Here is a 27,528-nt window from a genome sequence, read left to right on the forward strand (position 1 = left end):
GGCCAAGTCTCATGCAAGCGTAGCGTCAATATTTTGAATGTAGAGGCGTGCCATTTTTAAAGGGGCATTTGTCAATCCCTGGTTTTCGCATTAGTGATTGTTGACATTCACTGTTCATGTGACTTTAGTCGTGTGCTCTTCTTTTAAATTTTGTGCACAATTAGTCAATTTGGTCAGTAATAAAGCTGATAAAGGACTTTCCCCTTTAAAAGAAGTGACCCTTCATGATGCGATGGCATCTGAAATCCATGTATCATTTTTCAACAATTGGGAAGCCGTGAAGCGTATACGAAGGAGATAACAATTGCAGCGAAGGAGAAACTTCCAGAGAGGAAGAACAACATGAATAAAATTGATGTTATTCGATCAGCACGTCTTGTGAAGAAAGCATTATGGAATTAACTGTTTATCGTATGTTTTTATAGATTAAAGGAAAACTGTCTTGAACAAATAGTGGGTACTTGCCATAACTACGTGAGCGTATGTGCTGTGCTTTCAGTTTGCTATTACTATGTAAAATTGTTCATTAATGTCGTTCATAGTACCATTGTGTTCTGTAATGTACCATAATGAAGGATCTGCATTTGGCATTGAGATATAGGATAAAACACACACACGAACATGATATGTTTACTTGATAACTTTTATTACAAACAATGAATAAAAGTTTTTTACCCTCAGATACACATCTCTTGTTCGTATTCTCCTCTCTATAGTTGCAGTAGAATACTTTAAATTTGAACATGTGTGAGATAATTGTTTGTAGTAAATGTCGGAGTGAAAAGTATGTCACCACGCAGTCAATCGATATCTCATCTTTCAGAACGATGACTGAAACTTATCTACATTGACTGCTTCAACATCTAAATTAACCGTGTTCGTTCATGTACCGTAAATATGGTTTTTAGCGAGTGTTCGGTTGTCAAGAAGCTCAGCGTTGTTATTGGCGATGATCCAAGAATGACACATCTGTCTTGTTCATTCCACCAAACCCAGTCTACATTCAGATTTTACAGTCTTCTGAGCTATTTCCATCTGACGTCGCATTTCAATTTCTTCTTGAGTCCAGGGGCGGTAGTTCTTCTCCCACTGTTCTTGCGGGAAGAGTCTTTCCAAGTGGTCTCCACGTCCGATACCAATCTGAAGACAAAAGAAGATGAAAATTGTCAAGACATTGTAAGCTATTTAAAAAGTGCACACATGGAAGTACGAAGGAATGTCCTTTAGTACAATATTGTGATGTAATGTTAAAATGGCGTGCTAAATCCCTGGTACTAGCATTACTGGTTGTTGACATGGACTGTTAACGAGAGTCAAAGTCTTTTGTTCGCCAATGATTAGGTAGAGTTATTCAATTTGCTAAAACATTAAACTGACAGCTGTTTATGTTTCATATAAGTAAAGCTTGATTGACAGTAACTTTCAAGTCAGAAACAAAAATCTCTTCGCAATATACGTGATGACATCCAAGATTGTTTTGACAATATAACTGCGTATCTGTTTTGGCATTGGCATCAACTTCATGTATATTCAACGCTAAAATAATGAGCAACCAGTTTACTCCTGGAAAAATAGATCTTGAGAATTACATGTAGGGTTGGTGTGAATATTTTCTTGCTTACTATTGCCTATTACTAAGCGGACTGGTACACTAATGACTCTTTCTTAAAGGCACTGTTCGCGATCCCTGGGATCGCCTATGTTCTAGTCTGTACGAGGATTATGGAGGTGCGATAGCCTTTTGTTTTCCATTGAAATTGTAATCTGGTGGGTAAATTTTCTGATGTAACAATCTGGTGCCAAGACAAGCCTTAACAGTATTCTGAGAAACCTACCTGTCTATGAAGTAAATTCTTGATTTTGTTTGTGAATCTATTTGGATTATTGTCGCCCTCAAATATCTTCTTATCAGCTCTGACAACCAAAGATCCGCCGACATGGAGCTCTTCTTGAAGCTCGCCCCGTTTGTAGGCGGAGTAAACGCCCTGGGGAAATGCCGTGCACTTGCAGTCACGTGGATTCATGTCACCTGGTTTGAAGAATTCTGTCACACTCATCTTGGGAAACCTGCCAATATAAAATGATATAATTATTAACTAAAGACAACTGAGTGCTTAGTCTTTAGGATTTGACGCACGCCTTTTAAGATATCTATCCATTATCAAAAACCTTCGTTGCTGGATATCGTTAGATTTTAAACAATGTTCAATCCCGTTTTACACATATGTGAGTGTAATCTTGACTATTGTAAACAAAATGACACAATGATATGTAACAAATTACTAATGATGAGATATGTTACTCTTTTGCTGACAAGAAAAAGTTTCACCGAAGTTTCATACATGGTGGTGACAAGTAAACTCTCAACTGGTGAACGAACGCTGACGCATATTGACCCCTTTATTCGGGTCTTCTATAGAAGGGGCATCTTTTTATAAGCTTTATTCTTGAGCAAAATGACTAACTGTACACAACTTCAAGGGAGAAACAAAGAGCTAAACTCACATAAACAGGAAATGTCAAATATCACTATTGCGAGAACCGGGGATTGAGGACTGCCCCTTTAAAACAATGTGTACTAGTATGATGGCATTTAGAATTCATCGGTATTAATTCAAGTCATTGAGTACCAAAGCAAAAACTTACCGATGGTGATTGTCCTCGATGGTCACAATCAACAAATTCTCCTGACTCATAAAATAATCATTCTTTAAAACCCATTCACGTGGCAGTTCATAATAATAATCTGCAGTTCCCGTCATTTTCTCTTCGCCGTCTGAGAAAGATAAATTGACAAGTTATGATTAATTCACTTTTACCAAGCAGTCAGTGCACTTTGTAACTTCAAAAACATCGAGGTTCAAGCCCTTCAGTTTTCAAAATGTAAACTTTAAGTTTGCACTGGTAACATAAAATGTGTTATTTTTCAGACATAGAGAATAATTTACCACTTGTACGCTAGGGGACGTGGTGATACAATAAATCGAATAGATACTTTCGAGAGAAACCATAACTCTGTTTGGTTACTTACTTGATTTCCCGTTTGCATTGGGTTTGAGTACCATGACGTCACACAAATATCCCTGCCCCATCTGGTACAAGGCTGATGTCGTGCTGACACGTTCTGAAATTCGAATCACAAAATGCATTATCTAAGCATTGAAGTAGTAACTCCACGATCTAAGGAAAGGTACAAATGTCCCTTGTGTTAACGTTAGTACATCGCTGGTAGATCAATTTACAGGTCAGAAGCAACACAGGTCTATCATATGTAATATGGATTTTGGGAGGAATAAGAAACTGTAGTTGACATTCAAAAAAAATCAAATATTGAGAAAAATCATCAAAAGTTACAACTAATGGCATTTTAAATCCATTTTAATGTACCCAAACATATATATTTAGGGAAAATTAAATTTTTGTACGATCCTCTTTACACACAATTCATAAGTTGTTGAACTCATTAATGTCAGAGATAAAAGGCAAATTCATACCAATCATGAATTTTGAAAGTTCTTCGGCGTCAAGTGACTGGAATGCCTTCTTCGGCAGCTGATCGTCGTCGTAGCGGGCGCCTAGCATGTGACTGAGGGTGCGTACATTGTAACGGAACCCATGGATGAAACCAGAAGCAGCCCGCCTATCACGTGACTGCATGACGGTGCCGATGAAGTAGAGATCGGGGACCGTTGACTGCCAGTGTTCATCAAGAACGACATATTTTCCATCAGTGTGAGTTTCTGAGAAGAAAAATAAAAAAGATATACGCTTTGAATACATGAAACCAGAAACTGGAAGATTACCATTCTAAGAGATAGGTTTAAAACACATGCTCGTTTTGAGACTATACAAAAATTCATATCTCTCACCTGGTTTACAAGTTGCATCAAACAAGTCAATATTGATGAACTTCCATCCAGTGGCCAGAATGACTTTGTCATATCCTTTGCTGGTGAAAGTCGCAGTGCCTGGTGGACTCCAGTGTGGCAATTCCATCTCAAAGGTCTGTGTGATTGTACCGTCATCCTCTCTGACGAACTTCTTGGTGTCGCACTGACGGAGAGCGTGTAAGGATTTCAGGTGATACATGTCGAGGACTGAGTTGTTGACGGCTCGTAGATGTCCAACGAAGTGAGAGTCCCATGCCAACTTGACAGGTGTACGCGTGCACATATGTATGATAGCTGCACTGCCGGCTAAGTGATCAGCACACTGTTGTAAAATAGATTGACATTACATCAATAAGACGGTAAAACCATGGGTCTTTTGGTAGCTCCATGGTTTTGCTATAGTTTATTGACTATAATATATCTTGCCAATAAATATGTATACTTGCATCGTTTGTTGTCTTAGTCTCATCTTAGCACTGGTTATGGATTTCTTTTTCTCCTGCACTTTAGAGGGTCTTTGCTTTTACGTGTATTTGTCCTTTGACAATGTTACGCTAAGTTTTATCACTGTGTTGTATCTATCATGGAGATGCGTTTGATCGCCTGATGCGCAAAAGCACAGACGACGAGAATTTTTCCTTTTGTCTGTGGCAAAAGCAAGTAAGGGTAAGTTACGAATCTGTGGACGCTGTCACCAGATTATCACCGGATTAATTTTGACAAAGTCAACAACGAAATCACCAGCAATGCCAGAAGAAGAGGCGTCCGGAAAATCACCAGACGTGACAGCATTTGTCACCTATTGTCTTACCTCAAAGGCGCTGTTTCCACCTCCAAGAATTAACACCTTCTTGTTTTCGTACTCCTTCAAATCCAGGGTGTGTTCTTGATAAGTGTCAGCTAGTTCGATACCCTCGATATCCGGATTATGCGGCAGAACAGGGCCTGTACCGACTATCAGAACTTTACAGGTGAATACTTTACCATTCTGGTCAGTGATGGTGAACCGAGACGGATGTCTTCTGTCGAGGACTGCCTCCCGATGTACCTTGACGATGTTGGTGTTGAGCCGAACTTTCAAGTTGAACTTCTTACTGAAGTCACTTAAATAACTGAAATGTGGGAAGATTATGAATTCAGTAGTGTTTCTACAAAACACTTTCAACAAAAAGGCTGAGCTTGAGTACTGTATTTACTATTGAAGAACAAAATAAGGACAGGGTCAAATAAGCAAGTCACTTATTTATGAGACGTAATGGTCAATATTTTCAAATTTCGAAATGCCAAGATCAAAATGAAGAGGATAGAACTGTCTCGGTTTAGTTTCTGGCGTTCGATCGACTTCGATTTCGAGCCTTAGGTCGATAAATGCAACTTTTTTTGAAAAGCCCAAAATATACCAAAAAAGTCCCAAAATAGAACAAGCTTACTCACTCGACTAAAAGACCTGCGTCCGGGAACAAATCGTCTGAATAATTGAAGAATGACATGTCATCTTCGTCACAGAGTAGAGAGTTCCAATCATGACGAAGATTGAACTCTTTCTCCTTGAAATAGTTATGTTTCTTGTTGATTGAGATCAGAGTACGATGACGTGGGTATTTCTGGTAGAAGGAACCAACACGATCGTTTCTCTCGAGTACGATGTAATCTTTGCCAGCCTTCTCCATGCAATAGGCCATCTGAACACCAGCAGGACCGGCTCCGATGACGATGTATTCGTAATCTAAAGACAGTTAGTACAAAAAGAAAAAAAGTGACGAGATTTGTATCACCAATTGAAATTTCAGGCAAAATCTCGTTTTTTTGGCCTTCTGATAAGGACGCACAATAAACACGGTCAGTTCTACTATCTGCGAAATTTTACGATCCATCAAAAGAGTGAGCTAAATGATGTGCTGTAGAGGCCCGGCCATAGACAGTGGTTTCTCAACTGTCTTTGGCCTAACATATCAAAATGTCAAACATCACCGTTCGCAAATTACACGACAACTGTTTGGTAGACTTACCTGTTTTATCCATGATGGGCTTCGGAAATCGTATAATCTACACGTCAGCGGAGAAATACTCTGAAGAAAGGAACATATAATATTGTTTTACCCATACAGATCATAAAAATGTATCAATATTAAACAAGAATGGCGAAATGTTGCATAGATCTGTCATCATGTATTCCAATATAACATCAATACGCTCGAGTGATACACGTAGAGGATGGGTGACATACTTTATATTTGGTACTAACCTTGAACCAGGATGAGAGATGCAGTGTGCCGATTACATGGGACACTTTGATGTAGTCCGAAGACTGGAACCATTATTTATACCTGAAGTTTAAATGTTACATTTCCATAATCGCATTTGTGCAAACGTCAAACACAATGAATTAGACTTTTCAGGGGTTACTTATGAAGATAATTGACATCACATCTGTCAGTCAAAATTTAATCCGAAGAAGTGCATCGTGGGATAGCATCATAATACAAAGCTGTGACAAAGAAGAATTGTACAAAGCAATATTTTCTTATCATCTCTTTGTTTGCTCCACGGTTTTACCACAATCCCTCCACTCACGCGGCACCGTGGTTTTACATTTTCAATTTCTCTGGTTTGGCACGCTGTTACTGTGTGACACGTGCACGCCGCACGATCACCGTCACGTGATTTCATAAAGCGTTACCTGAGAGAGAAGCAAGAAGTGCAACAAGCGAAGTAATCCCAATGTCTCCCATCAGTAACTGGAAATCCTAGCCTTCCTTAGAAGGTAATCTACGTAAAATCAAAGAACGATCCTTCTTTTTTAACCTCCATCTCTCCAAATAGTAAAATGTCAACAAAAAAATCTTCAGAGATAAAATACGACAGTACTTTAAAAAGAATGTCGCATTTCGATGTCACAACATAAATACCACGAAGCCTAAAAAAATTACGAGGTTGAGGACATCGCAACGTTACACATATATGTGGGATGTAGGCCTATATCATTTAGTATCGATACTAGAGACCTATACTAGGGTTTGGATCGTCTGGTATCGTCTAGACAATATCTTTTACATCATTTGCTACATCCCGACAGTGTTGGTATCAAACGTAATGCAAGCAAGGTTGCCATCTCCAATGAGCCTTGTAGTATTCTTTATCAAACATTGATACCGTATACAGCCCCTCCGTATACTGCTGGTTATATGAGTTACTAAGCGGGGTCCGATTGATACGATCTGGCTTTCATCGGCTTGTTTTCGCGGGTCTATAGAAATACTGTACTAGAGACAAGAAATTAATGTTTGGCTTGCAAAGTGAAACATATTCACAAGCCACACAGACCACACAGACCGTCGACAAGTGACCATGCTCTCTATCATGGCGGTTAAAAAATGTACTGATGTTGTGGTCGTCATTGTTGTTTCAATGACGTCAAAGTAAATGTTTTAGTCTGCGGGACTACTGTGATAGAACATGGAAGTAGTAGCTCTCTACTACCTCAAACACGATTGGAACAAATTTTGGATAATTGGATGACGGAGTAATGTCGATACAAATGTAATCTCATCTGCTTTTCTTTTTATATTACACACTTGTTTTATGAGTAATTTGCAATATTGCAACATTCAGCTATATTGCAGCTAACACTTTTGAGAAATTTGCAAAATATGAAAATCCAATTATCCCAAATTAGTTCCAATCCTGTTCTCAATGTACCTCCATGGTAGAACCAAGAAAATAATATCAGTTTCAGAGGGTAAAGTTTCTCAATTTAAAATTTAGACGTGACATGTCTCGGTAGACACTCGAGGATATTACACTCTTATATTTTTGAACTTTGCCACGAGCAAGAAGTTGAATGTTAAAAAGATGAAAATGTGGCATGGAATAATCAGTCGAAAAAATCTGTGATGAAGAAAAATAGTGTATGTTTTTGTGACATAGAAATAAACCACCGTCAATTGAATCTCCGCTGCTGTTTATGATAAATAAACCAGACATGTGACGTAACGACAAATTAGAATAAATAAAACTAAAATGCCAAAGTTCGATAACCGTCCCTCCGGGTAGAGGGACGGTGGTGCAATGGACCAAGGTGTGTTTAGTTTATCCTAGTTCTTCAACTATCGCCTGTGTTTGTACAGTATAAACATTTATGCAAATTAATGTAAGTAGCCTTGTCAAACCTAATATCAGCCTGCCCGGTCTTAGAAATTTTGCCCCTCAAAATAATGAAAAGTTTCATATGTATCTGACAAAATGAATTTATTTCATAAATATTGAAAATTGACTAATTTTCAGCACTTTAACAAAGAGTTAGTGGTATTATGTAGTAGCTATATTTTTTAAAAGTGGAGACAATGCAATTCCATATGTAAAAGTTGTATACTATTGGGGCCACATCACACACCCACAAAAAAATTACAGATCTCATATAGAGAACTTCAATTTTGTGACAACCAGACATAGCATGACGACATCTTGTAACGGAATGGCTAAAAGGACGAGGGATGCAAATAATCGCCGGTCGTGAGCTACTTTGAATCAAAAAGCAACATGATAAGGGAGAATATATAATTTGGGAAACAACAGTTAGAGGGGACAGGTATCTTTACATTCATCGTTTTTTCTCAAGTATGCGCAACATTGAGCTAATTTTTTAGCTCTATGGCTCGACTAAACTTGAGCTAAACGATTATTTGACGGGCTAAATATCGTACATATCAAAGTAAATGTTGTTACTCAAGAACGCTATCTAAACTTCAGCTTATTTATAAAGTTCGGAAACGATATTTAGATCAAGCTAATTTTCGGGTATATCGTTTTTCAGCCCAAGGTTTCTGAATACAGCTAATATGAGAAAGTTTAGATGGATAATTAGAAGGCGATAATTATCGTAAATATCCGATGTATCATTTTGAAAAGAAAATGTCATCTAGCGGAAATGTTCTAAACTTCAGCTAATTTAGCAAATTTAGAACGATATGTAGATAAAGCTAATTGTAACTTAACTTTATAATTAGGATGTAGAATATACGATACTAATTTAGAAGGAAGCATCTGCAAATGTGACATTCTTAATTTCAGGAACATGGACGTGCCATACTGTGTGGTCACTCTTGGTAATGTTTTTTATCATTACTTCGATTACGTAGCATCACAGTCCCTGTGGAGGGACTTTGGTGGCATCATCCGTTCAAACGGAAAACTAGACCATTCAGAGAAAAGCATACCATCAATCAGTCGTTACACTTCTACCTCGTATAGAAAGTATAGGTGACCAGTTGCCCTTTAACCCCCAGAACGATGCGGGCCGTGTTTTATCTCTTTTGGAATTTAAAACTTTAAATTTATATAGCTCATTAGATTTATCTGATTAATAAAATTAACATTTTAAATTTGTTACAGCCTCTCCAATTTTCTCCATGATTCACCTTTCTTTCTGAACTAGCTCCACATTTCAGAACGCCCCGTCGACCAGGTACCTGCCCGAAGACCAGTCAGCTACATCCGATAATTATGTTTATCCAATCATCGTTAAAATGTTTTAATTACTCCGTGGAGGTAAAGAAGATAATTACTCCTTTCCGACGATATTTTTGCAAAGGAAATTTCCCATAATAATCTAAACATACTCGTTGAAAATTTAACTTATAATGCGATGTCATTTTCCAGAAAACATCCTCTAAGTTTCTCGAGACTCTCGAGGGTGTCTCTTGAAGTCAGATTTCCTGTGTTTTGTATTAGCTAGGACAAACATCGATTAGCAGGTGCCAGCATAGACAATTTCTCTACTGTCAATGGTGCCAGCCTCCGAATGTGAACTTTGGCATTTTTCATTTTCTTTATTTAGGGCTATGGTGAAATCAAAGTAGCAGTTTTTACTACTATATGTGTGTCATGTAGATTTGGTAAATGTCTGTAAACTATTTTTGAACGCGATGTAGTAGATTCATCGCGCTGTAATGGCGTTATCGCGAGATTCGCCAGATGCAGAAACCATCGTGTTCACCTTACACATACATGTCCATATGTCACACGATCTCTGTTCTACCTGCATGAATTTATAAAGTCAGTAAGTCGAACCATAGATAGTAGTCGCAAGACTACTGTCTATGGTTGAAGCAAGTCTATGCATGGTCCATGGTCTTACCCTGGACCCCAGGGTCTATGTACCTACGGATAATTTACTCAGCTGCCGATGCGTCATTGCACAATTTCCAGTACCTTGAAACTGAAATTGATTTCTTGTCTAGAATCTCTCCACCGTAGTTTTGGTATGATACCTAGGCTATCATACCTATATTACAACGAAGAGATTCCAAAAAAAATTGTTTCTACTTTATAGTCATATCATTTGACTTCCAACACCATTCCCAACGACACGGTCCCGTGGAGGGACCGTGCCAACGATAAATTACATGATCCCGGCACGTAATACCCTAACAATACATCTAGCAACAACCGTTTGATTAAGATTAGCCACGACCCTTCTACAGGTGGAGGGACTGTGGATTAGCAATGCGCGCAGGATATTATAAAGCAATGGTGTAAATGGCCTACACGCGTCCGCGTACCGCCAGGCCATCCGTTTCTAGCTCTACGGACAGGCTTATGTGCCGTCTTCAAATCTGGCATTTTCAATCTTTGTGTATATACTATATAATAGACAGAAAAAGTATTTATATGACTAGTATCTAGGTTTCGAAAATTAAGCTTGTTTTATCTGATAGTTTTATTAATCCACATAAACATTCACTCCTCAACTTATTCACGCTCAGAATTTATGATTATGGAAATCACGGACTCTCCACAATACGGACGCGTTTAGGCAATTTACACCATTGCTTTAGAATATCCTGCGTGCATTGCTAATCCACAGTCCCTCCACCTGTGGAAGGGTCGTGGCTAATCCTAATCAAAAGGTTGGAGAGGCCGTACAATACCCCATTAACAAATGTTAGTAGGCTGCGTGCAGAGTTTGACACCAATCACACCTGTCCCATTTCCCGTACACTTACCAGAGTCTACGGGTCAAGCATAGACCCCGGAGCGACTCTCGCTCCAGGGTCTACGGGTCAAGCTATCTGTGTATAGCTTTCAGCGTCTTGCGCCGGCACAATATTCAAACCGAATCACGGTCCATATATCATGCGATAGAGGGACCGTTTACAAAGAACAATATTGGATAAATATCATCTAATATCCAGGTACTAGGTACTAGAAAATATTCGTATGAGCATGGAGGTAGTCTAATATGGCTGCACAAAATGCTATTAATAGTACAATACACAATTGGTATCGGATACAAGTATAGATCGTCTATATCGTCTGGTTTGAAACTATAGGCGATTCTACATGATACTATTGATAGTATGCGATATTATCGAATATTTTTGAGGTGCGACGTTGTCGGGATCCAGCCAAAGTTATGATAAAATATCTTCTAGTTTTAATACAGAAGATACAATAGTATTGATTCTGGTATATCTGGGTAGCGTCCATCAATAAAGTATCCAACAGTACCGGATATCCTCGATATATATAGCGCAATCTAGTATCGTCTAAATATTCAAACTTAATACTTCGCTTTTCTCCAGACATTGCAACACGTCAAAAACATGGGCTAGTATCTGAGTTCTGATAATATCAACAACATCGTCTGACATCGTTTAGGATTTCAAAACTGTGCAATATTTAATTACACATTTTCTAATCCAATAGAATTAGACACTATCGATAGTATTGTCTAGTTTTACAAACCTGGACGACATTATAACATCCTTGCCTGCCTCCCGACAATGTCCTGAAATATTATCAGAAATATATCAAATTATGGGGAAATGTCTGTTTTACCTTCATGGTTAAATATACAGTACAAGATGATGCAGACGATGATAGACAATATTATCCATCGTATTCAATAGTATCCGGCGTTTTAAAATCATTTGTAGATGTTTTCAAAAATCGATATTTGCTAGTCATCGATATAATCAGCTCTACTTTGATACTAGATGGTATCTAAATCCAACGTTTCCTGTGAAATGTCTCGTCTTAGCTGTTTTCTGATGGTTTCCTATTATTTCCTCATGATGTAGACTTGCTTCAAGTCTGTGGGCGTATAAATATGAAAACAGAAGGTATCGGAGAAATACACTTCAGCAGACTGTCGCGTTAATGGAAGGCTGTTGCGTAGATCGTGGGGTGAACGCAATGGCTTGGCCAGCCAGTAACTGCAGACGAGAGAATCCAAGCAACTGGGGCCAGTCTATACGTGGAGGCAAAAGACGTAGATGTTTCATTCCTTTGTTCATGGATGCTTTGTTCAACCACCTGAGTGCTATCCCTATGGTTCACCCATGGATGATAACATCCACAGAAGTCCCACCACCATGACGGACCGTGGGCGTGGATCTGATTTCTCGTGAAACCTCGTGGAATATGCACCCCCGTTGAGAATAAAAATGCGGCCAAAATTGAAACATGTATGTGTACTCCATTTGTTGCCTTCGCGATTTCACCGAAACCAGAGCATAGTTTCTATGTCTGGGTGTGTAATATTGTTTGTGGCATGAGGTTTGTGGAAGGTTTGAAAGGAGAACAAGATGTAGGATGAAAGAATGCGATGACGTCGAATCTTTATTGGCTGTGCGTAATTTGCAAGCGTGTTAGATACAAAGTGATCGCATTACATATTGGTGAGATGGAAGTTTTGCAGGAAATAAACGAATAAAATACTCTGTTTTGTAAATGTAAAAGTAATATTTCTGTATCTAAGTGCATGTAAACTCTTTACATGTCTTGCGTAAAAATCGCTCGAATATCATTTTAAAAGTCAATGTAAATCTGTCGATTTAAAAGGTCATAATTAACACCTACGTCATCCGACGACGCGTCGTTTTCTCTCACGATCACGCTGTTAGTGAGGAGTACCTGCATGAAAGATGGACAAGCTCTCCGTTGATTGGTCAGAAACCTGTGAAATAAACATCGATTTCGCAGCTCCGCCTATCGGGGGATTTTTATCATTTAATGTGTTGACTCCGCCCACTCAAGCTAGGGAAATCTTCTCTACATAAACCCCGAACTTCCCAGAGTTTTTTCATTCGACACGATCCACTGTGTCTCAGAGTTCTCTATAGCTTGGCACTGTCGAAAACCTCACTGTCGCCGCAAACAAGACGACTTCACTCAGGTAAGTTATCGTTCAATCAAGACTCATGGAAGTCAGGGTTCCCCCTCGCTAGCGTGCTGAGGGCTTCCAGCCAGTCACGTTTCTAATCCCTATCCTACGCTTCTGCCGGTGGAATATCTAGGAGGTAATAAACTTGAACTCTGAAATTCATTAGAAATTGGCGATGTGTATGATACCTAACCTTTGTTGATATCCTTTCTGCTTTTACAGGACTATTTGGTGGTATTAGTTTTTACTCCGAAATGGCTGAAAAGACAGGTACGTTCTGAATCACTTCTTTATTCGATTGGTTTATAGAGGATCGCGGTTTATGCCAGCAATACTCTCCTTGACAAAAGGCATTTGACTAAGGTACTTTCAGTTCATTCGTCTGAGTCTTTTGCCGGTACAGGTGATACATAGCTAGACTGCCAGCAACTAGGAAGGAAATTTCTAAGTTCTAAGTTCTAAGTTTCTAAGTTGAAGTCATTCACATCGTCGCATAAGTTTCTTTCGTGAGCAAAAGGTTAAGGTTAAAAGGAAAGGCTGATATATGATTGTGAAGAGTCAATTTTCAATCTACAAATTTTGTAAAGAACAGACATCTTCCGATCGGACATGTCATCATAATTATGCTATGCATATCACAAAACTTTTTCTTCCGTTTCACTCTATTTTTCTCTCGTCACGTTTATCTTTCAGATTACGAGTACATCGTTGTTGGCGCTGGCCCTGCCGGTGTACAGATGGCTTATTACATGGAGAAATACAAGATGGATTATCTGGTGGTTGAGAGAGCCGACGGACCTGGTTCCTTCTATCGCAAATATCCCCGCCATCGTAATCTCATTTCTATCAACAAAAAGTACAACGTCTTTCCTGAGCCTGAGTTCAACATGCGACACGACTGGAACTCATTGCTATGCGACGAAGAGGATCCGCTACTGTTCACTGATTACTCGGAGGATCTTTTTCCTAACGCCGGACTTCTCGTCAAGTGAGTGTCTCAAATTGAAACGATGATTTAAACGTAACACTCCTTTAATTTGGTAATTAATTTCGTTTCGGTGACATCACTTTGAAAGGATTTGTATGAGATTCTTTATCAGAATTGTAAGGATCTGCAAGCGCTGCCTGTTCTTTATTGTTTGCGAAAACTAATCGAAGGCCTGTGCTAAATGACATTTTATCTAATTTTTCAGATACATCGAAGATTTCTGCAAGAAATACAAAACCAACATCCGTTACAACACCAACATCACCAACGTACACAGAGACGACAAGAACGATGGTAACAGATCCAGATCTAGATTCACCTTGACTGATGAGAAGGGTAACAAGTTCACGTGTCGTGTTCTCATGATTGGTACTGGTCCCATTCTACCTCATGAACCACAGATTCCCGGCGTTGAACTCATCGACTCCTATCAAGACCATTCCCTGGACCTGGAAGAGTACAAGAACAAGAAAGTATGCATTCTCGGCGGCGGTAACAGTGCATTTGAGGTGTGTATTACAGTTATTATCGTCGTCATCTTTGTTTTCTGTTATTTTTGTTTTTTGTTTTGACATGACTTTGAGATTTAGTAACTTTCGACTGAATTTGTTCGTCATCACTTTTGCAGGTAGCTGATCATCTGGCTGGTTCTGCTGGTTTGATTCACATGTTTAACAGACATCCCGTCAAGTTCGCCTGGGATACTCACTTCGTAGGTCATCTCCGAGCCGTCAACAACAATGTCCTCGACATGTACCATCTGAAATCACTCCACGCTCTGCGTAAGTGTGAAGCCACCAGAGTTTGGAAGACTGAAGATGGAAAATTTAGCATCGAATACAACATGCACCTGCCCAACTGGGATCCACCAGGCACTGGCCGCTTCGTCACCAGTGGATACGACAAAATCATCTCCTGCACTGGCTGGAAGTTCATCAATATGGGAATGTTCGATGAAACGTGTAAAGCAGGTATGTTTTCCTCAAAAGAGGTGCTATGAAGTTCGCGTCTACTTTTTCCATTTTTGAGTTAACACTCGAATGACGATAATGATTGTAACTTTCACCATTCAATCCGTTTTTTCAGAAACCCACACAGAAGGTAAATACCCAATACTGGATGAACACTGGCAATCTACAGTACCTGACATGTATTTGATTGGCACAGCTATGCAAGCACGTGACAGGAGAGCTGCTTCAGGTTTCATCCATGGCTTTAGGTACAATGTGCGCACGCTCACAAATATGTTACGCAGTACGTATGATGGACGTGAACTCAACAGAGAAGTCTTCAGTCCCATTGACCAGGATGAGATCTGTAACTGGGTTGTCAGTAAGTAAAGGGTTTGGTTTTTTCTTCGGCTTAAGTGCCTTTTGTTATTTCTCGACTCCAACAACGGAAAAATCACACCCTGTGAGTGCTTCTATCAATGTCAAACCACTGACTGGATAGTTGAAGAACACTTAAAAAAACAGTTTTCGACATCTTTTGCAATCAAGCTTGCAATCTAGACTATAACATACACGTCAGACGTGAGCTATTTGGATGTACATTGCAATACGGAATAACTCGAATATATACCTGTTTTTCCTCGCAGAACACGTCAGCATTGTCTCTGCTCTATATCAGATGGGTCAAGGTTATCTTTGCGACGTGATGCTGGTCGACAAGGAGGGAGACGCAAAGACGGATAAACCTACCTCCGGCAAGATAGAATACTTGCGGGAACTTCCACAGGCCTGGGTGAAGAAACAAGATTGGTTCATGGACGCTAAGCTGGCTATTATTGTCACTATCGAAGACACTATTAGCAAGTAAGTTTTTCTTTTAAATTTACTGCTTCACAGTTACAGAGACATCGTATCCTCGCTGCGTATATGCACAGTTAGCGTCATAGTGTTGCTAATGCGTCTGAAACTTTGCACAGAATTATTTACAAAATCTCTTGCAACTTCTCTCCGAAGATTCAACGTATAGGTTTCAACACAATCAGTGTTCATTAGATAAAAGTTCGTAACTCTGATTGTGGGTCAAAAATAAGTTAGGTCTGGAGACATTAGTAAGTCTATGTAAGAAGCGTAAAGTATCCGTCTGTATATGGCTCTATATAATTTACGATATTCCATCATAGTTGGTACAAAGAACCAGTTCACTTTCAATATATGTCGAAAGAACAAACACTGGATAATTTTAATGTGTCTTTTTACAGGTACCCTTCCTTGAGCGCAACAGAATTTTTCACTCCTGGTGATGCCAACGCCAGCAACTGCAAATGTTCTCCCTTCCCGCAAGCTGTCTTCAGAGTTTACAAGAACGGCGAAATGGCGGAAGAGCTTTACATCGGTGGTTCGCTGGTCGTACGTGCAGACACTAGAAATTTCGACGGTGATACCAACCCTGAGAGATACGTCAACAAAGTCAAGAACCTCTTCCATCGCCATGTAAGTATCATTGTCTACCAAATATATGAAGCTTCAATAGTTAGCTTCTGCAGCGCAAAGAGGCGGCAAATATCAGCAGTTTCAACAGGATGTAATTTCTTAAATCATCGTAATAAGTTAACACTCGCTCTAATACTCTAAAACAGTAAAGGTGATCCTGCGGTTGTATCGTTAAAGGTGTGTAGAAGCATTACACATCCGCTCACAGAATTAATTCACCAGATTTATCTTTTAAGTAAAAAACAAAGTTTAATGTATCCTGCAAGGTTTTGTGAAACAAATGTTAAACTGTATACAAATCCGAACCTTGTTCATAGTTCAAACATTACATCATACCCGTTATGTACTACGTAAAACCCTAGTTCTCTCATATGTGACAAGTCATTGCAAAATGTTCTGGGAAAGAAAAACCATCTCTTCCAAATTTAGCATGTTGTTACCTATTGTATCGGAAATATTACAGCTCAAGCTTAATTGACTCCTGTCTTTTCTTACAGACCGGTATCGGCAAAGATGGATTCTACGAACAGTTATTTACACCAGACATGTGGCCCAAGGTCTATCGTCCATGGACGCAGGAAGAAATCGCCCAGCAGACAAAGATGGAGATGGATAAGTTGAAGAAATCGTCGCAATACGAATGCAGTATATCAATCCTCAAGCCTACAGTTGACGTCAGTGACATGTGACCCCTTACACTACCATGGACTGAAATTTGATTTTTTACAAAACTTCTTTTCCTAGTGACATTCCATTTTACAGTGACTTTTACTCGATTTGGTTTCATAGCCATGTGATTTTGGAAAACCGTGTTCTGACCTTAAGCGTGGAATTCTGTATTTTTAATGAATGTTGGCGCCAGCCTATCAAGGAGTATTTCTACATTTAAACATATCCGATGTACCTATTGGTTATTATCAAATTTAATAAATTCGTTTTGAATGTATGTGATAAATATTTTGCGTTTTTTCTCTTACTTGTCAGTACGATGGTTAATTTGGACAGTCTAATTTTCCATTTGATATAATTTAGTAGACCTTAGCCACTTAAATACTTTTCCGATACCAAACAGGCGCCCAAAATATTTGATACCGTGCTTCCTCCTCGACCATACAGCCGGCATGTGACCACAGTCATCTGCTGTCTATTGCGCTCTGCATCTATGCGCCCCATAGACGTGTGTACATATGCTGAGCATACGTACACACGTCTATGGGGCGCATAGATGCAGAGCGCAATAGATCGCAGATGACTGTGATATGACTTGATCCAGTGTACCGGTGTCACACCATGTACTAACCCTGATGCCAGAACTCGCTTATCGGATGAAAGCTTCACCCAAACGGCCGTTTGAATATGAAACTTCATGATTGCGCTTCTGGATACATCTGTGACACAGGACTCCAAGAACAGTCATCCGTGATCTATTCAGCTCTGGGACTATTCACCTATATCTTTTCACCAGAACTTCAATTCTTATCCTGGACCTCAATCTCTGGCTCGTTTTGCTTCAACTTTCGTTCAAAAGCTGGGTCATTCCTATCATCTTCACGCTCAGGTTCTAAAGACATGTCATTTAATGTAAAATGATTCTTATTTTCTGAGTCCTAACTCACAGTACCAACCTCTGTCCTGTGCCCATGGTAATGCTCCATGCAATTAAATCGACAAGGCAAAGTAACCACGCTGACTTGTCGGTTTTCTTATGAATCGCATCAACCTCTAGTCCAACAGTGTATTTTTCTTGGGCGCAACATAAATATTCAAGCATTTAGTTTCATACCGTTGCTACTGTTTTAATGTCTTTGATGTTATCAAAATTTCCAAAATATCAATATTTATCTCACATTTTTTTTTTCACAGGACCTTAGGCTACTGTTTGAATAGAAATTGGGTATCACAATCGTCACAACACGAAATCAGTGACTTCAAACTGAATAAGGCAATATATTCATACATTCCCTATTGTTTTGAAAGACAGTTTGAGGAAGTAACAATTCAAATGCAAATCTTACAAACAGGTGATATACCATGCACGGACAACACGACAGGTAAACTTTAGAAGAACGAGGTCGTTTTCACCATGTTGCGGACGCCAGACGTTTTAAAGATGTAGAAGGCCTAGGCAAAACTTAACAATGTCTAGATCCAGCTGCAGCATTTCCCCGCTGGTCTCGGTGTAAAACCAGGGAAATACGTGTCCTTTCAAAGTTTAAGAGTATTAAGTCCTGTATAACGGTCCTCTATGCGTCTAGGCATCCGCTGTCCGCGCCCTGTAACTTTGTAGGACGCACAGTAGACGACAATGTCAAGTATAATTCATACACATTCAGTGATTTTATCAAGTATTGCTGAGCAGAAAGAAAGCTTAACCCTGATAAAATCAAAAACGGTTTTATTGATAATAATATATTTTACATGTATGATATTAATATTATACTATATTTTTTAGACTATTTACTCCTCGTTCGCCTGCGGCTGTAATTGTTACTCTAACTGGCGTGTAGCGTACTGGGATTCGTATATTTTATCGCATGGGATGGTAGCTTACTTACTGACACAAACAACTGCTTTACACCCGATAGGGGATTGAAGGGTGATGAAGATAAACTGACAACATCAATTTACAAGACGTACTATCAGTGCAAGAAGCAACACACTGCCATTGTCGCGCTCGCAAATTTTCCGAACGTTTTTCGTAGTGTCAGGTTTTTCCTTGAAACTGGCACTGCAAGACCTATTCTTTGGTTGAAACCAACTTGACGTGGGGCGATCTATTTTTGATGACTACATTTCCTTCCTCTGTTAGTTTTTTGAGTTCATTTTCCCAACTCTCTGCAGTGGCAAGGAAAAATGCCAGGTGGACGAAGACGAAGACAGCGATCTTCAAGATCACCACCTGAGTCGTGTCTGCGCCAAATTTGAACACACAAAACATGGCAATGAGGAAGGAGCTCCAAAATGAGGGAAAACAGGGAAAAGGTTCGAACAGTCTTTTACTGATACTGATTTGGGAGTACAATTCAAGGTTTTCTGTAAAAACATACAAAATTTGTCAGAGTCAGAGATGGAAGTAATACGAAGTTGTAAACAGGTGGTTGGTGCCGGGGCTACTCCGGGTATGTGCCGCCAGAATAGGTCACTTTTTAACGAAAAAATCCCTAAACATAGGTCGCCATTTTTCATCCGCAAAATACCCTAAGCATGGGTCGATAACAAAGCAAATGTCGCATGCTTTAGGAAAAAATTCTCATGCAACAGAATAAAGGTGAAATTCCCCAAATTCGTCGAGCAATATCTAACAAAGGGCCATATTTTTGGAATATACATGGGTAGATGTGTTCAACTTGGGCGGCACACCTCCGTATGAAAATATCAAGAGTACGCCGCTCGGGGTGGGCGTTGATGAAGATGAAAATCTTGGTGTCCAGTTTTTACTGAAGGGAAAACAATGGATAATATGTGCAAAGAACTTGAACTCGAAAAGGAAACTCCTTCTGGGCTTGACATTGCTTGTATACATTTGCACAAGTAATTGATCTACATATCAGTGTCTTTGAATGTGCCAATTCTCGCTACCTTTGATATAGCTTTTGCCGTATGCTAAAGGGTCAAACTGCATATTGAAGTGCATTGTGGGTAAAAAGTCGACTTCTCACCAAAGCAAGAGTTTGACATAGTGATCCGTTCAACTTTAAACGTAAATCCAATCGTTTTTATGCCTAAAAGTTCTGTTTGTTTGCGAAATTAGCTACACTCCTGCATCTTTTCATCTTTAGGCATTTTTGGTATGAAATTCCGGTATAACCTTAAAGTTTACTTTGACGCGTTTGACTTGACTTATGTGTTTTGCCGTGTATTGAACCACAGGCAACGGTGTCTTTTACCTGTAGAAATCAACAACTTGAAGGTTGAAAATATGGTCGACCACCTTAGACTTTTATGACTCACTTGGGTGGTAAAAGCGTATTTCAGGTATCGAGTCTACCGAGAATTAATTTTCATTCAGTCGAAACCTTTTTATGATAAAACTACTTTATCTCATTCACATCCCACTAGATAACCTACATTGCACTGGAATCGTTGAGCCTTTTTACACCATACATGGTAGATTGACACGCATCTATTTATCAGATAACATCCAACAAAGTAATTAATTTAGAGCCACTTTCTTTCATTTTTCTCTGCATGAGTGCATACAACCATATGGTTTCATGCACTTCGTACACGAGAAGAACTACGACCAGCATTTGTATACACTGCCACTCTGGTGAGTTTGTGGCTTTTAGAACTTGCATAAATTAAACTCATGGAAGGATCAGGAGAAGCAGGAGAGATATGAGTAATATAAATTGAATACAAAAAGTCTACGAGAGATTGACTAAGCATGATAAGTTAGGTATATTTAACACTTCCATGACATTGTTTTCATTGCATATGTATATTAATTCAAGGAGGTCTGACTTTGAATTTTCAATTAAAACTGGGGTTGGGAGAGGGTTGTTAACGTTTCAGAAGGAAATATTTGCAACATGAAGAGTTTGAACGTTGTTCCAGCTCAACCTGACAAGGTTTAGCAATGTTCTTTTATCATATACCATAGGGCACAGTACAATAAATTATCCACAATTCTCTTTTAATTTGTATCATTGAAGGTTACTTTTCTTATAACTTTATCAGTTCTGCATGTAAGCAATAACGTGTAGCATCAGAATAATTGTTAAATAATGTCTAGTAAAAGTACGATCAGATATTTCAGTGATAGATTCCAAATAACCTTTGAACAATGATAAAAATCATGTTCTGTAGGTACTACAAATGCCATACCTTCGGGCAGCAAGTTATAGAGGTCATTCTCTGAGCAAACTTAGCATGCAAATTTCTTTTGTCATTTCCATTTGAAAAAATCAATGTCCTTTTATTTCATAAAACAGGTGCAACTAGTCTCCCTATTTTCCATCACATTAGTCTGTATGGCTACAAACACAGTCACTGGAAAATTTTACAAAAATGCTATCTCCTCTCTCAATCATGCCTAATTTTCCAAATCATTTAAAATGAGAATTGGGAAGAATGGTGTGCTTAAAAGTGTGTTTTCAGACTGTTTCCAACCGGTCTATGAATTTATCTACACATGGGAGACATGGTAGATGCCACCGAGGAATCTTCAAGGATACAAATCATAATGAATTATGGGAAATCTATATCTAGGGGTCTAAGGTTGAATGACACAACAGTAAACAGACAGATAAACAACATACCAACAATGTTATTGTTGACAAATTCTAGTCAGTGCTAAAATGTGTACCATGGAATCACCAAATCCATCCATGGCCAGAAGTCGGGATTTTTTCATTTTAGACATTTTTACATTTTAGTAGTGCATGTTTGACATGTTAGGTCGGAACTAACGTGACCAAAAAAGCCAAACTTGCAAACCTATCGTGTATCGTGCAGACCCAACATATCCGCACCTATCGTTTCTAAAATGTCTAACGTGTATGCCAGGTCGGAACTAACGTGCCTAAAATGCCAAACGTGCAAACCTATCGTGTATCGTGCAGACCTAACGTTAAAGGACCTATGTCTAACATGTATAGCATTATAGGGCGTACAAATATTGTGCACGCCAAACATGGATGCACCTATCGTGCCTAAGTGTCTAACGTGTATATCATGACTACAACTGTGGTACCATTCGACTTATCTGGACATACACGTTAGATATTTTAGACACGTTAGGTCCGTACACGTTGGTTCAGCACGTTACACGATAAGTTTGCACTATTGGCATGATAGATTTTGACTGGTGGACAACCTAAAATGACATACATGTTAGACATTGTAGACACGTTAGCTCCGTAAATCTTAGGTCGGCACGTTATACGATATGTCTCAAGATTCACCTGATGGCCTACAAACACGGTAAGGTCAAACTATATCATGCTAATCGTGCAAACCTATCTTGTATCGTGCAGACCTAACGTGTACGGACCTAACGTGTCTAAAATGTCTAACGTGTATATTATTTTAGGCTCTCAACATGAGTCAAAATCTATCATGCCAATCGTGCAAACTTATCGTGTATCGTGCAAACCTAATGTGTACGGACCTAACGTGTCTAAAATGTCTAACGTGGATGTCATTTTAGGTTCTCAACATGAGTCAAAATCTATCATGCCAATCGTGCAAACTTATCGTGTATCGTGCAAACCTAATGTGTACGGACCTAACGTGTCTAAAATGTCTAACGTGCATGTCATTTTAGGTTCTCAACATGAGTCAAAATCTATCATGCCAATCGTGCAAACCTATCGTGTAACGTGCCGACCTAACGTGTCTAAAATTTCTAACGTGCATGTCATTTTAGGTTCTCAACATGAGTCAAAAGCTATCATGCCAATCGTGCAAACCTATCGTGTAACGTGCCGACCTAACGTGTACGCACCTAACGTGTCTAAAATGTCTAACGTGCATGTCATTTTAGGTTCTCCACATGACTCCAATTTCTATCATGCCAATCATGCAAACTTATCGTGTATCGTGCAGACCTATTGTGTACGGACCTAACGTGTCTAAAATGTCTAACGTGTATATCATGACTGTACCATTCAACTTATCTGGAGACCCTAAAATGACATACACGTTAGACATTTTAGACACGTTAGCTCCGTAAATCTATCATGCTAATCGTGCAAACCTATCTTGTATCGTGCACACCTAACGTGTACGGACCTAACGTGTCTAAAATGTCAAACGTGCATGTCATTTTAGGTTCTCAACATGGGTCAAAATCTATCATGCCAATCGTGCAAACCTATCGTGTAACGTGCAAACCTAATGTGTACACACCTAACGTGTCTAAAATGTCTAACGTGCATGTCATTTTAGGTTCTCCACATGAGTCAAAATCTATCATGCCAATCGTGCAAACCTATCTTGTATCGTGCACACCTAACGTGTACGAACATAACGTGTCTAAAATGTCAAACGTGCATGTCATTTTAGGTTCTCAACATGGGTCAAAATCTATCATGCCAATCGTGCAAACCTATCGTGTAACGTGCCGACCTAACGTGTACGCACCTAACCTGTCTAAAATGTCTAACGTGCATGTCATTTTAGGTTCTCCACATGAGTCAAATCTAACATGCCAATCGTGTAAACCTATCGTGTATCGTGCAAACCTAACGTGTACGGACCTAACGTGTCTAAAATGTCTAACGTGTATGTCATTTTAGGTTCTCAACATGAGTCAAAATCTATCATGCCAATCATGCAAACCTATCGTGTAACGTGTATGTCATTTTAGGCTTTCAACATGACTCCAATTTCTATCATGCCAATCATGCAAACCTATCGTGTATCGTGAAAAGCTAACGTGTACGGACCTAACGTGTCTAAAATGTATGTCATTTTAGGTTTTCAACATCGGTCAAAATCTACCATGCCAATCATGCTAACCTATCGTGTATCGTGCAAACCTAACGTGTACGGACCTAACGTGTCTAAAATGTCTAACGTGCAGACTTTTACAGTGTTTAATCATGCACGTTTCCTTACACGTTTGGGTTCTATAATGTACAATGGCATACAACTCCCCATAGCACGATAGCTTCAACAATGTGAAACGTGCATTTTTACCAACCACTGGCCATAGCTCACCAAATCATGTGAAGTTCTTTGTTTATGTTTTTGCATAATTTTAATCGTGCATTACTTCAAACATTCTGAGGTTCACAAAAACACTAGTCATACAGAATGCCATTAAAGGGCAGTAGCTGAAACTTTTGATTTTTTCACTTTTGTCTTTCAACTACAGTTTCTTAATCTACTCCTCAAAGCATGTTGCGATACACAGTATTCAGCTTGTCAACTTAGTCTGTACATGTGTAGACTGTATTGTACAAGTGAATTCTGGTCCGGACTACAATTCAACTGTAAACAATAACTGAGCATGTTGCACATATAGATGCTGTGTTGTCACACTGAAGTGGATGCTACAAGATACTTTGCGGAATAGAACAAGAACATGCTTTTGACATGCACAACAAACATAGTGAAAACAATCATCAAAGTTAGTTTCCGGCCCTTTAAATATATATAACCACACACAGGCCACTTTAAATATATATAACCACACACAGGCCACTTTAAATATCAAAACTTTTTAATAAATTTTGGTGTGATACATGGTTTCTTTCTTGTAATGGCATCAGGATAAAATATTTCAAAGAGTACATTTGTTGTTTTGAAATTCAATAGAATACAGTGAAGATACAGTTTGGCAGAGAACTATAAATGTGAGGTTGGGGGAATTCTATCTCCAGAATGACAGCTATGCATACATAATATTACTCTCCTTAAGTACATGTGCACCACAGTCATGTAAAAAGATTTTGTAAAATTTCCAATTCTCAGTATCTTTAAAATATAGGACCCTTGAAAATCAACTTTTCTTTCAATTGATTTTTTTTTAAAAAGAAAACATCTTTTTTTGTAAAAGAATACGACACAGGTGGGAAGTTAAATTGGGCACCACATGAATGACCACAGAACACAATGTGAATCAAACAAAATCTACGTTAAGTGTCCACTTTAAAGACAAGATTCGAGCCATACTATACGGATAGTTTGGCATGTTGAGGAAACTTCACCGTGGGATGAGAGGATTGAATTGGGAATATTATTAACCATCTTAAAGTTGACAATATACAACAAACTGCTAGTCTCTGACAGCAGCTACACATTTTTATTTTTTTTTAAGTACAATAGCAAACTGAGGCTGGCGCTGTTACACACTTATGCCATCTCTACAATTCCATCACAAGCTTTCTTTGAAACATGTCTCTGGATACACCTACTATAGTGATTATAAATACTTCAGTTGTAGCGTACAGAGCTATTAACAGGCAACACATAAGAAGCATTACTCTCGTACACTTTAAGTAATCTCTCCTGTTGTCTACCAATAATTAAATAATTTGTAAAACCTATGAATTGTAATTTTTTGTACAAAATTAGTTTTGTGAACAAAAAAAACATTTGCCACTGAGCTGTATACGTCGATCATGCAATTGCTTTTACTACAGGCTCAACCAATACTATATGAAAATTTTATACAGTTTTTATGATGAACGTTCTCCAAAAGGCTTTGAAGCAAGTGTACTTTCACGGAACCCTCATCTGAGTCAAATATCAGACCCTTTATTTAAAATTGAAAAATAAAATCCACAACAGGGCCTCATTCATGTTGGAAGGATGAAGGCATATAAAAGATTAAAAATATCATATTCAAAATAAAATATTCCGCCTGGTGAAGGAAGATTCACTTCACACTATGCATGCATTTTGCATGTATATGGATTGATACACAATCTTTATTTGACATCTCTGCTAGTATAAAATGTTCACGGACATCCTGCTGGATTTTACTACAGCGTACTGAGAGAAAATAAATTCTTCATCTGCTCTATCAGTCTTTCTTGTACAGTATATACTTGACAATGATAATGCAAGTAAAACTGAATAAAATATCAGCATCTCCTGGGGTGTTAGTGTTCTCAACCTTTGTGGATTATCAGAGGAATCAGGCCTTCCTACAGATCTTCCTTTGGTTGTGTTTCACCCTTGAAAAAAATTCTCTCGACACATCTTGATGTCAATACTGGAAACCATAAATTGTGAGTGCAAAACTAGATCTCTTAAGGAACGGGACGTGGACCTCTATTATCCTGGTTTTACAATACATACTTTTTGCTGCATTTCATACTGAAAACTACGGTACTCCATAAACTAACCATGCAGCAACACATTGTGTGTGGTAGAGGTGGTGTGGGGGGACTTCATACCCCCTCTCTCTCCCCTCAGATCCAACCCACCTAAAATACCTCCTCCGCAGTAAGCTTTTACTGAGGACATCTTTGACAATAACAACAGTATAATTTTGAGCCGACTTCTTTCATAGAATACACAAGTTTGTGACTGCTTATCTGTTTACATTTAACTTAATGAATACATACACTGACTGGTTCAGAAGACCTCTATGTTAAATCCGTGGGCAATTTTTGAGTTTGGTTTGCCGGCTTCTAAGCTCTCCAGGACCACATTCCAAGGAATCTGATCTAGAGGTCACTATACTTATCATTTCAACATCTATTAACACTTACACTTTTCAGGAAAAACAAAAAAATATAATAAAAATTACAATAGTCATTGTCAGATGTCTAGAGTATTTTTCTAAATGTTATAATCCTTGACTGAGGATTTCCACAGATTTACAAAATCCTGGAATTGTCTTTAGCTGTGTATTATTCAGAGTTAAGCCAAGTCCTATTCTCAGCATTCAAGTTCTGTCGCTGTGATGGCATTGAGGTCCTTCATGAGTCCTTCAAGGTTGGCCATTTCTGCATTTAGATCTTCCGTACTGAATGACTTGCTCTGGAAATGGCAAGAAATAAAGACATAACAACTTGATGTGAAAAAGACAGCAGTGTTATTCCAACAGACATATTTGAAAAGTAACAACATGCTGATACTAACATGCATCTATGTGCATATCATCTACTATTTAAGATTTTAATTATATTAGAATCATAATGAAACAAATTGAACTGTTTTTTTTACCCCACGCAAATCTGTTGGCAATGAAATCACTTGATCTTTTCAAAAAATATTTGATATAAGGTTTGACGACCCTCTAGTCATTATCTATTCAGGTGCTTAATTTTCGTTACAGACTTTTACAGCCCCCTTTTTGGAAACACATACTGCGATAACAGTACTCAACAATAAAGTCAGTACATGCACAGAGATCATGTGATGGCAATACAGACATACCCATGTGTACAAAAATGAGTGGCAATACGCGATTCTATATGTGCTTGCACAATATATGTGGTTTTATTTGTACTGTGGTCCCTTGGAATTCTGGGTTTAAACTATTGCTTAGATATTCCATGACTAGGACCCATCCTAATTGAGTAAACATCTCTACCTGTATTTCAAGAACTTAATATGCTACGACACCCTATCTTACTGTAT

The 27,528-nt window shown here is 38.7% G+C and overlaps 3 protein-coding genes across 4 annotated transcripts in view; 1 reads left to right on the forward strand and 2 right to left on the reverse strand.

Annotated features, from left to right (window-relative positions):
* Positions 1–625: 625 nt before the first annotated feature.
* Positions 626–6,260, reverse strand: LOC139117474 (FAD-dependent oxidoreductase domain-containing protein 2-like). 2 transcript variants are annotated; one of them, XM_070680606.1, is made up of 10 exons: positions 6,136–6,260; positions 5,900–5,959; positions 5,325–5,616; positions 4,702–5,002; positions 3,870–4,212; positions 3,495–3,740; positions 3,032–3,124; positions 2,647–2,776; positions 1,836–2,067; positions 626–1,140 (listed from the first exon to the last, which is right to left on the reverse strand). In XM_070680606.1, the coding sequence occupies exons 2-10, from the start codon at positions 5,910–5,912 to the stop codon at positions 979–981; spliced, it is 1,812 nt and encodes a 603-aa protein (XP_070536707.1). In that variant the 5' UTR covers positions 5,913–5,959; positions 6,136–6,260; the 3' UTR covers positions 626–978. The 2 variants fall into 2 exon arrangements, with proteins under 2 accessions (XP_070536707.1, XP_070536708.1); XM_070680607.1 differs by having other exon boundaries at positions 6,118–6,205.
* A 6,660-nt stretch (positions 6,261–12,920) lies between these two features.
* On the forward strand, positions 12,921–17,431 carry LOC139117475 (FAD-dependent oxidoreductase domain-containing protein 2-like). The gene is made up of 9 exons (XM_070680608.1): positions 12,921–13,068; positions 13,279–13,326; positions 13,750–14,044; positions 14,250–14,553; positions 14,673–15,015; positions 15,131–15,376; positions 15,642–15,858; positions 16,254–16,485; positions 16,983–17,431. The coding sequence occupies exons 2-9, from the start codon at positions 13,311–13,313 to the stop codon at positions 17,172–17,174; spliced, it is 1,845 nt and encodes a 614-aa protein (XP_070536709.1). The 5' UTR covers positions 12,921–13,068; positions 13,279–13,310; the 3' UTR covers positions 17,175–17,431.
* Positions 17,432–24,637: 7,206 nt separating this feature from the next.
* Positions 24,638–27,528, reverse strand: part of LOC139117477 (neogenin-like) — an 82,105-nt gene continuing 79,214 nt past the window's right edge. Inside the window, 1 exon segment of the mRNA XM_070680609.1 lies at positions 24,638–26,925. Within this exon segment, the coding sequence (XP_070536710.1) occupies positions 26,824–26,925 (102 nt within the window). The 3' untranslated portion in view covers positions 24,638–26,823.

This window comes from Ptychodera flava, chromosome 18 (assembly GCF_041260155.1).
Source record: "Ptychodera flava strain L36383 chromosome 18, AS_Pfla_20210202, whole genome shotgun sequence".
NCBI lineage: Eukaryota > Metazoa > Hemichordata > Enteropneusta > Ptychoderidae > Ptychodera > Ptychodera flava.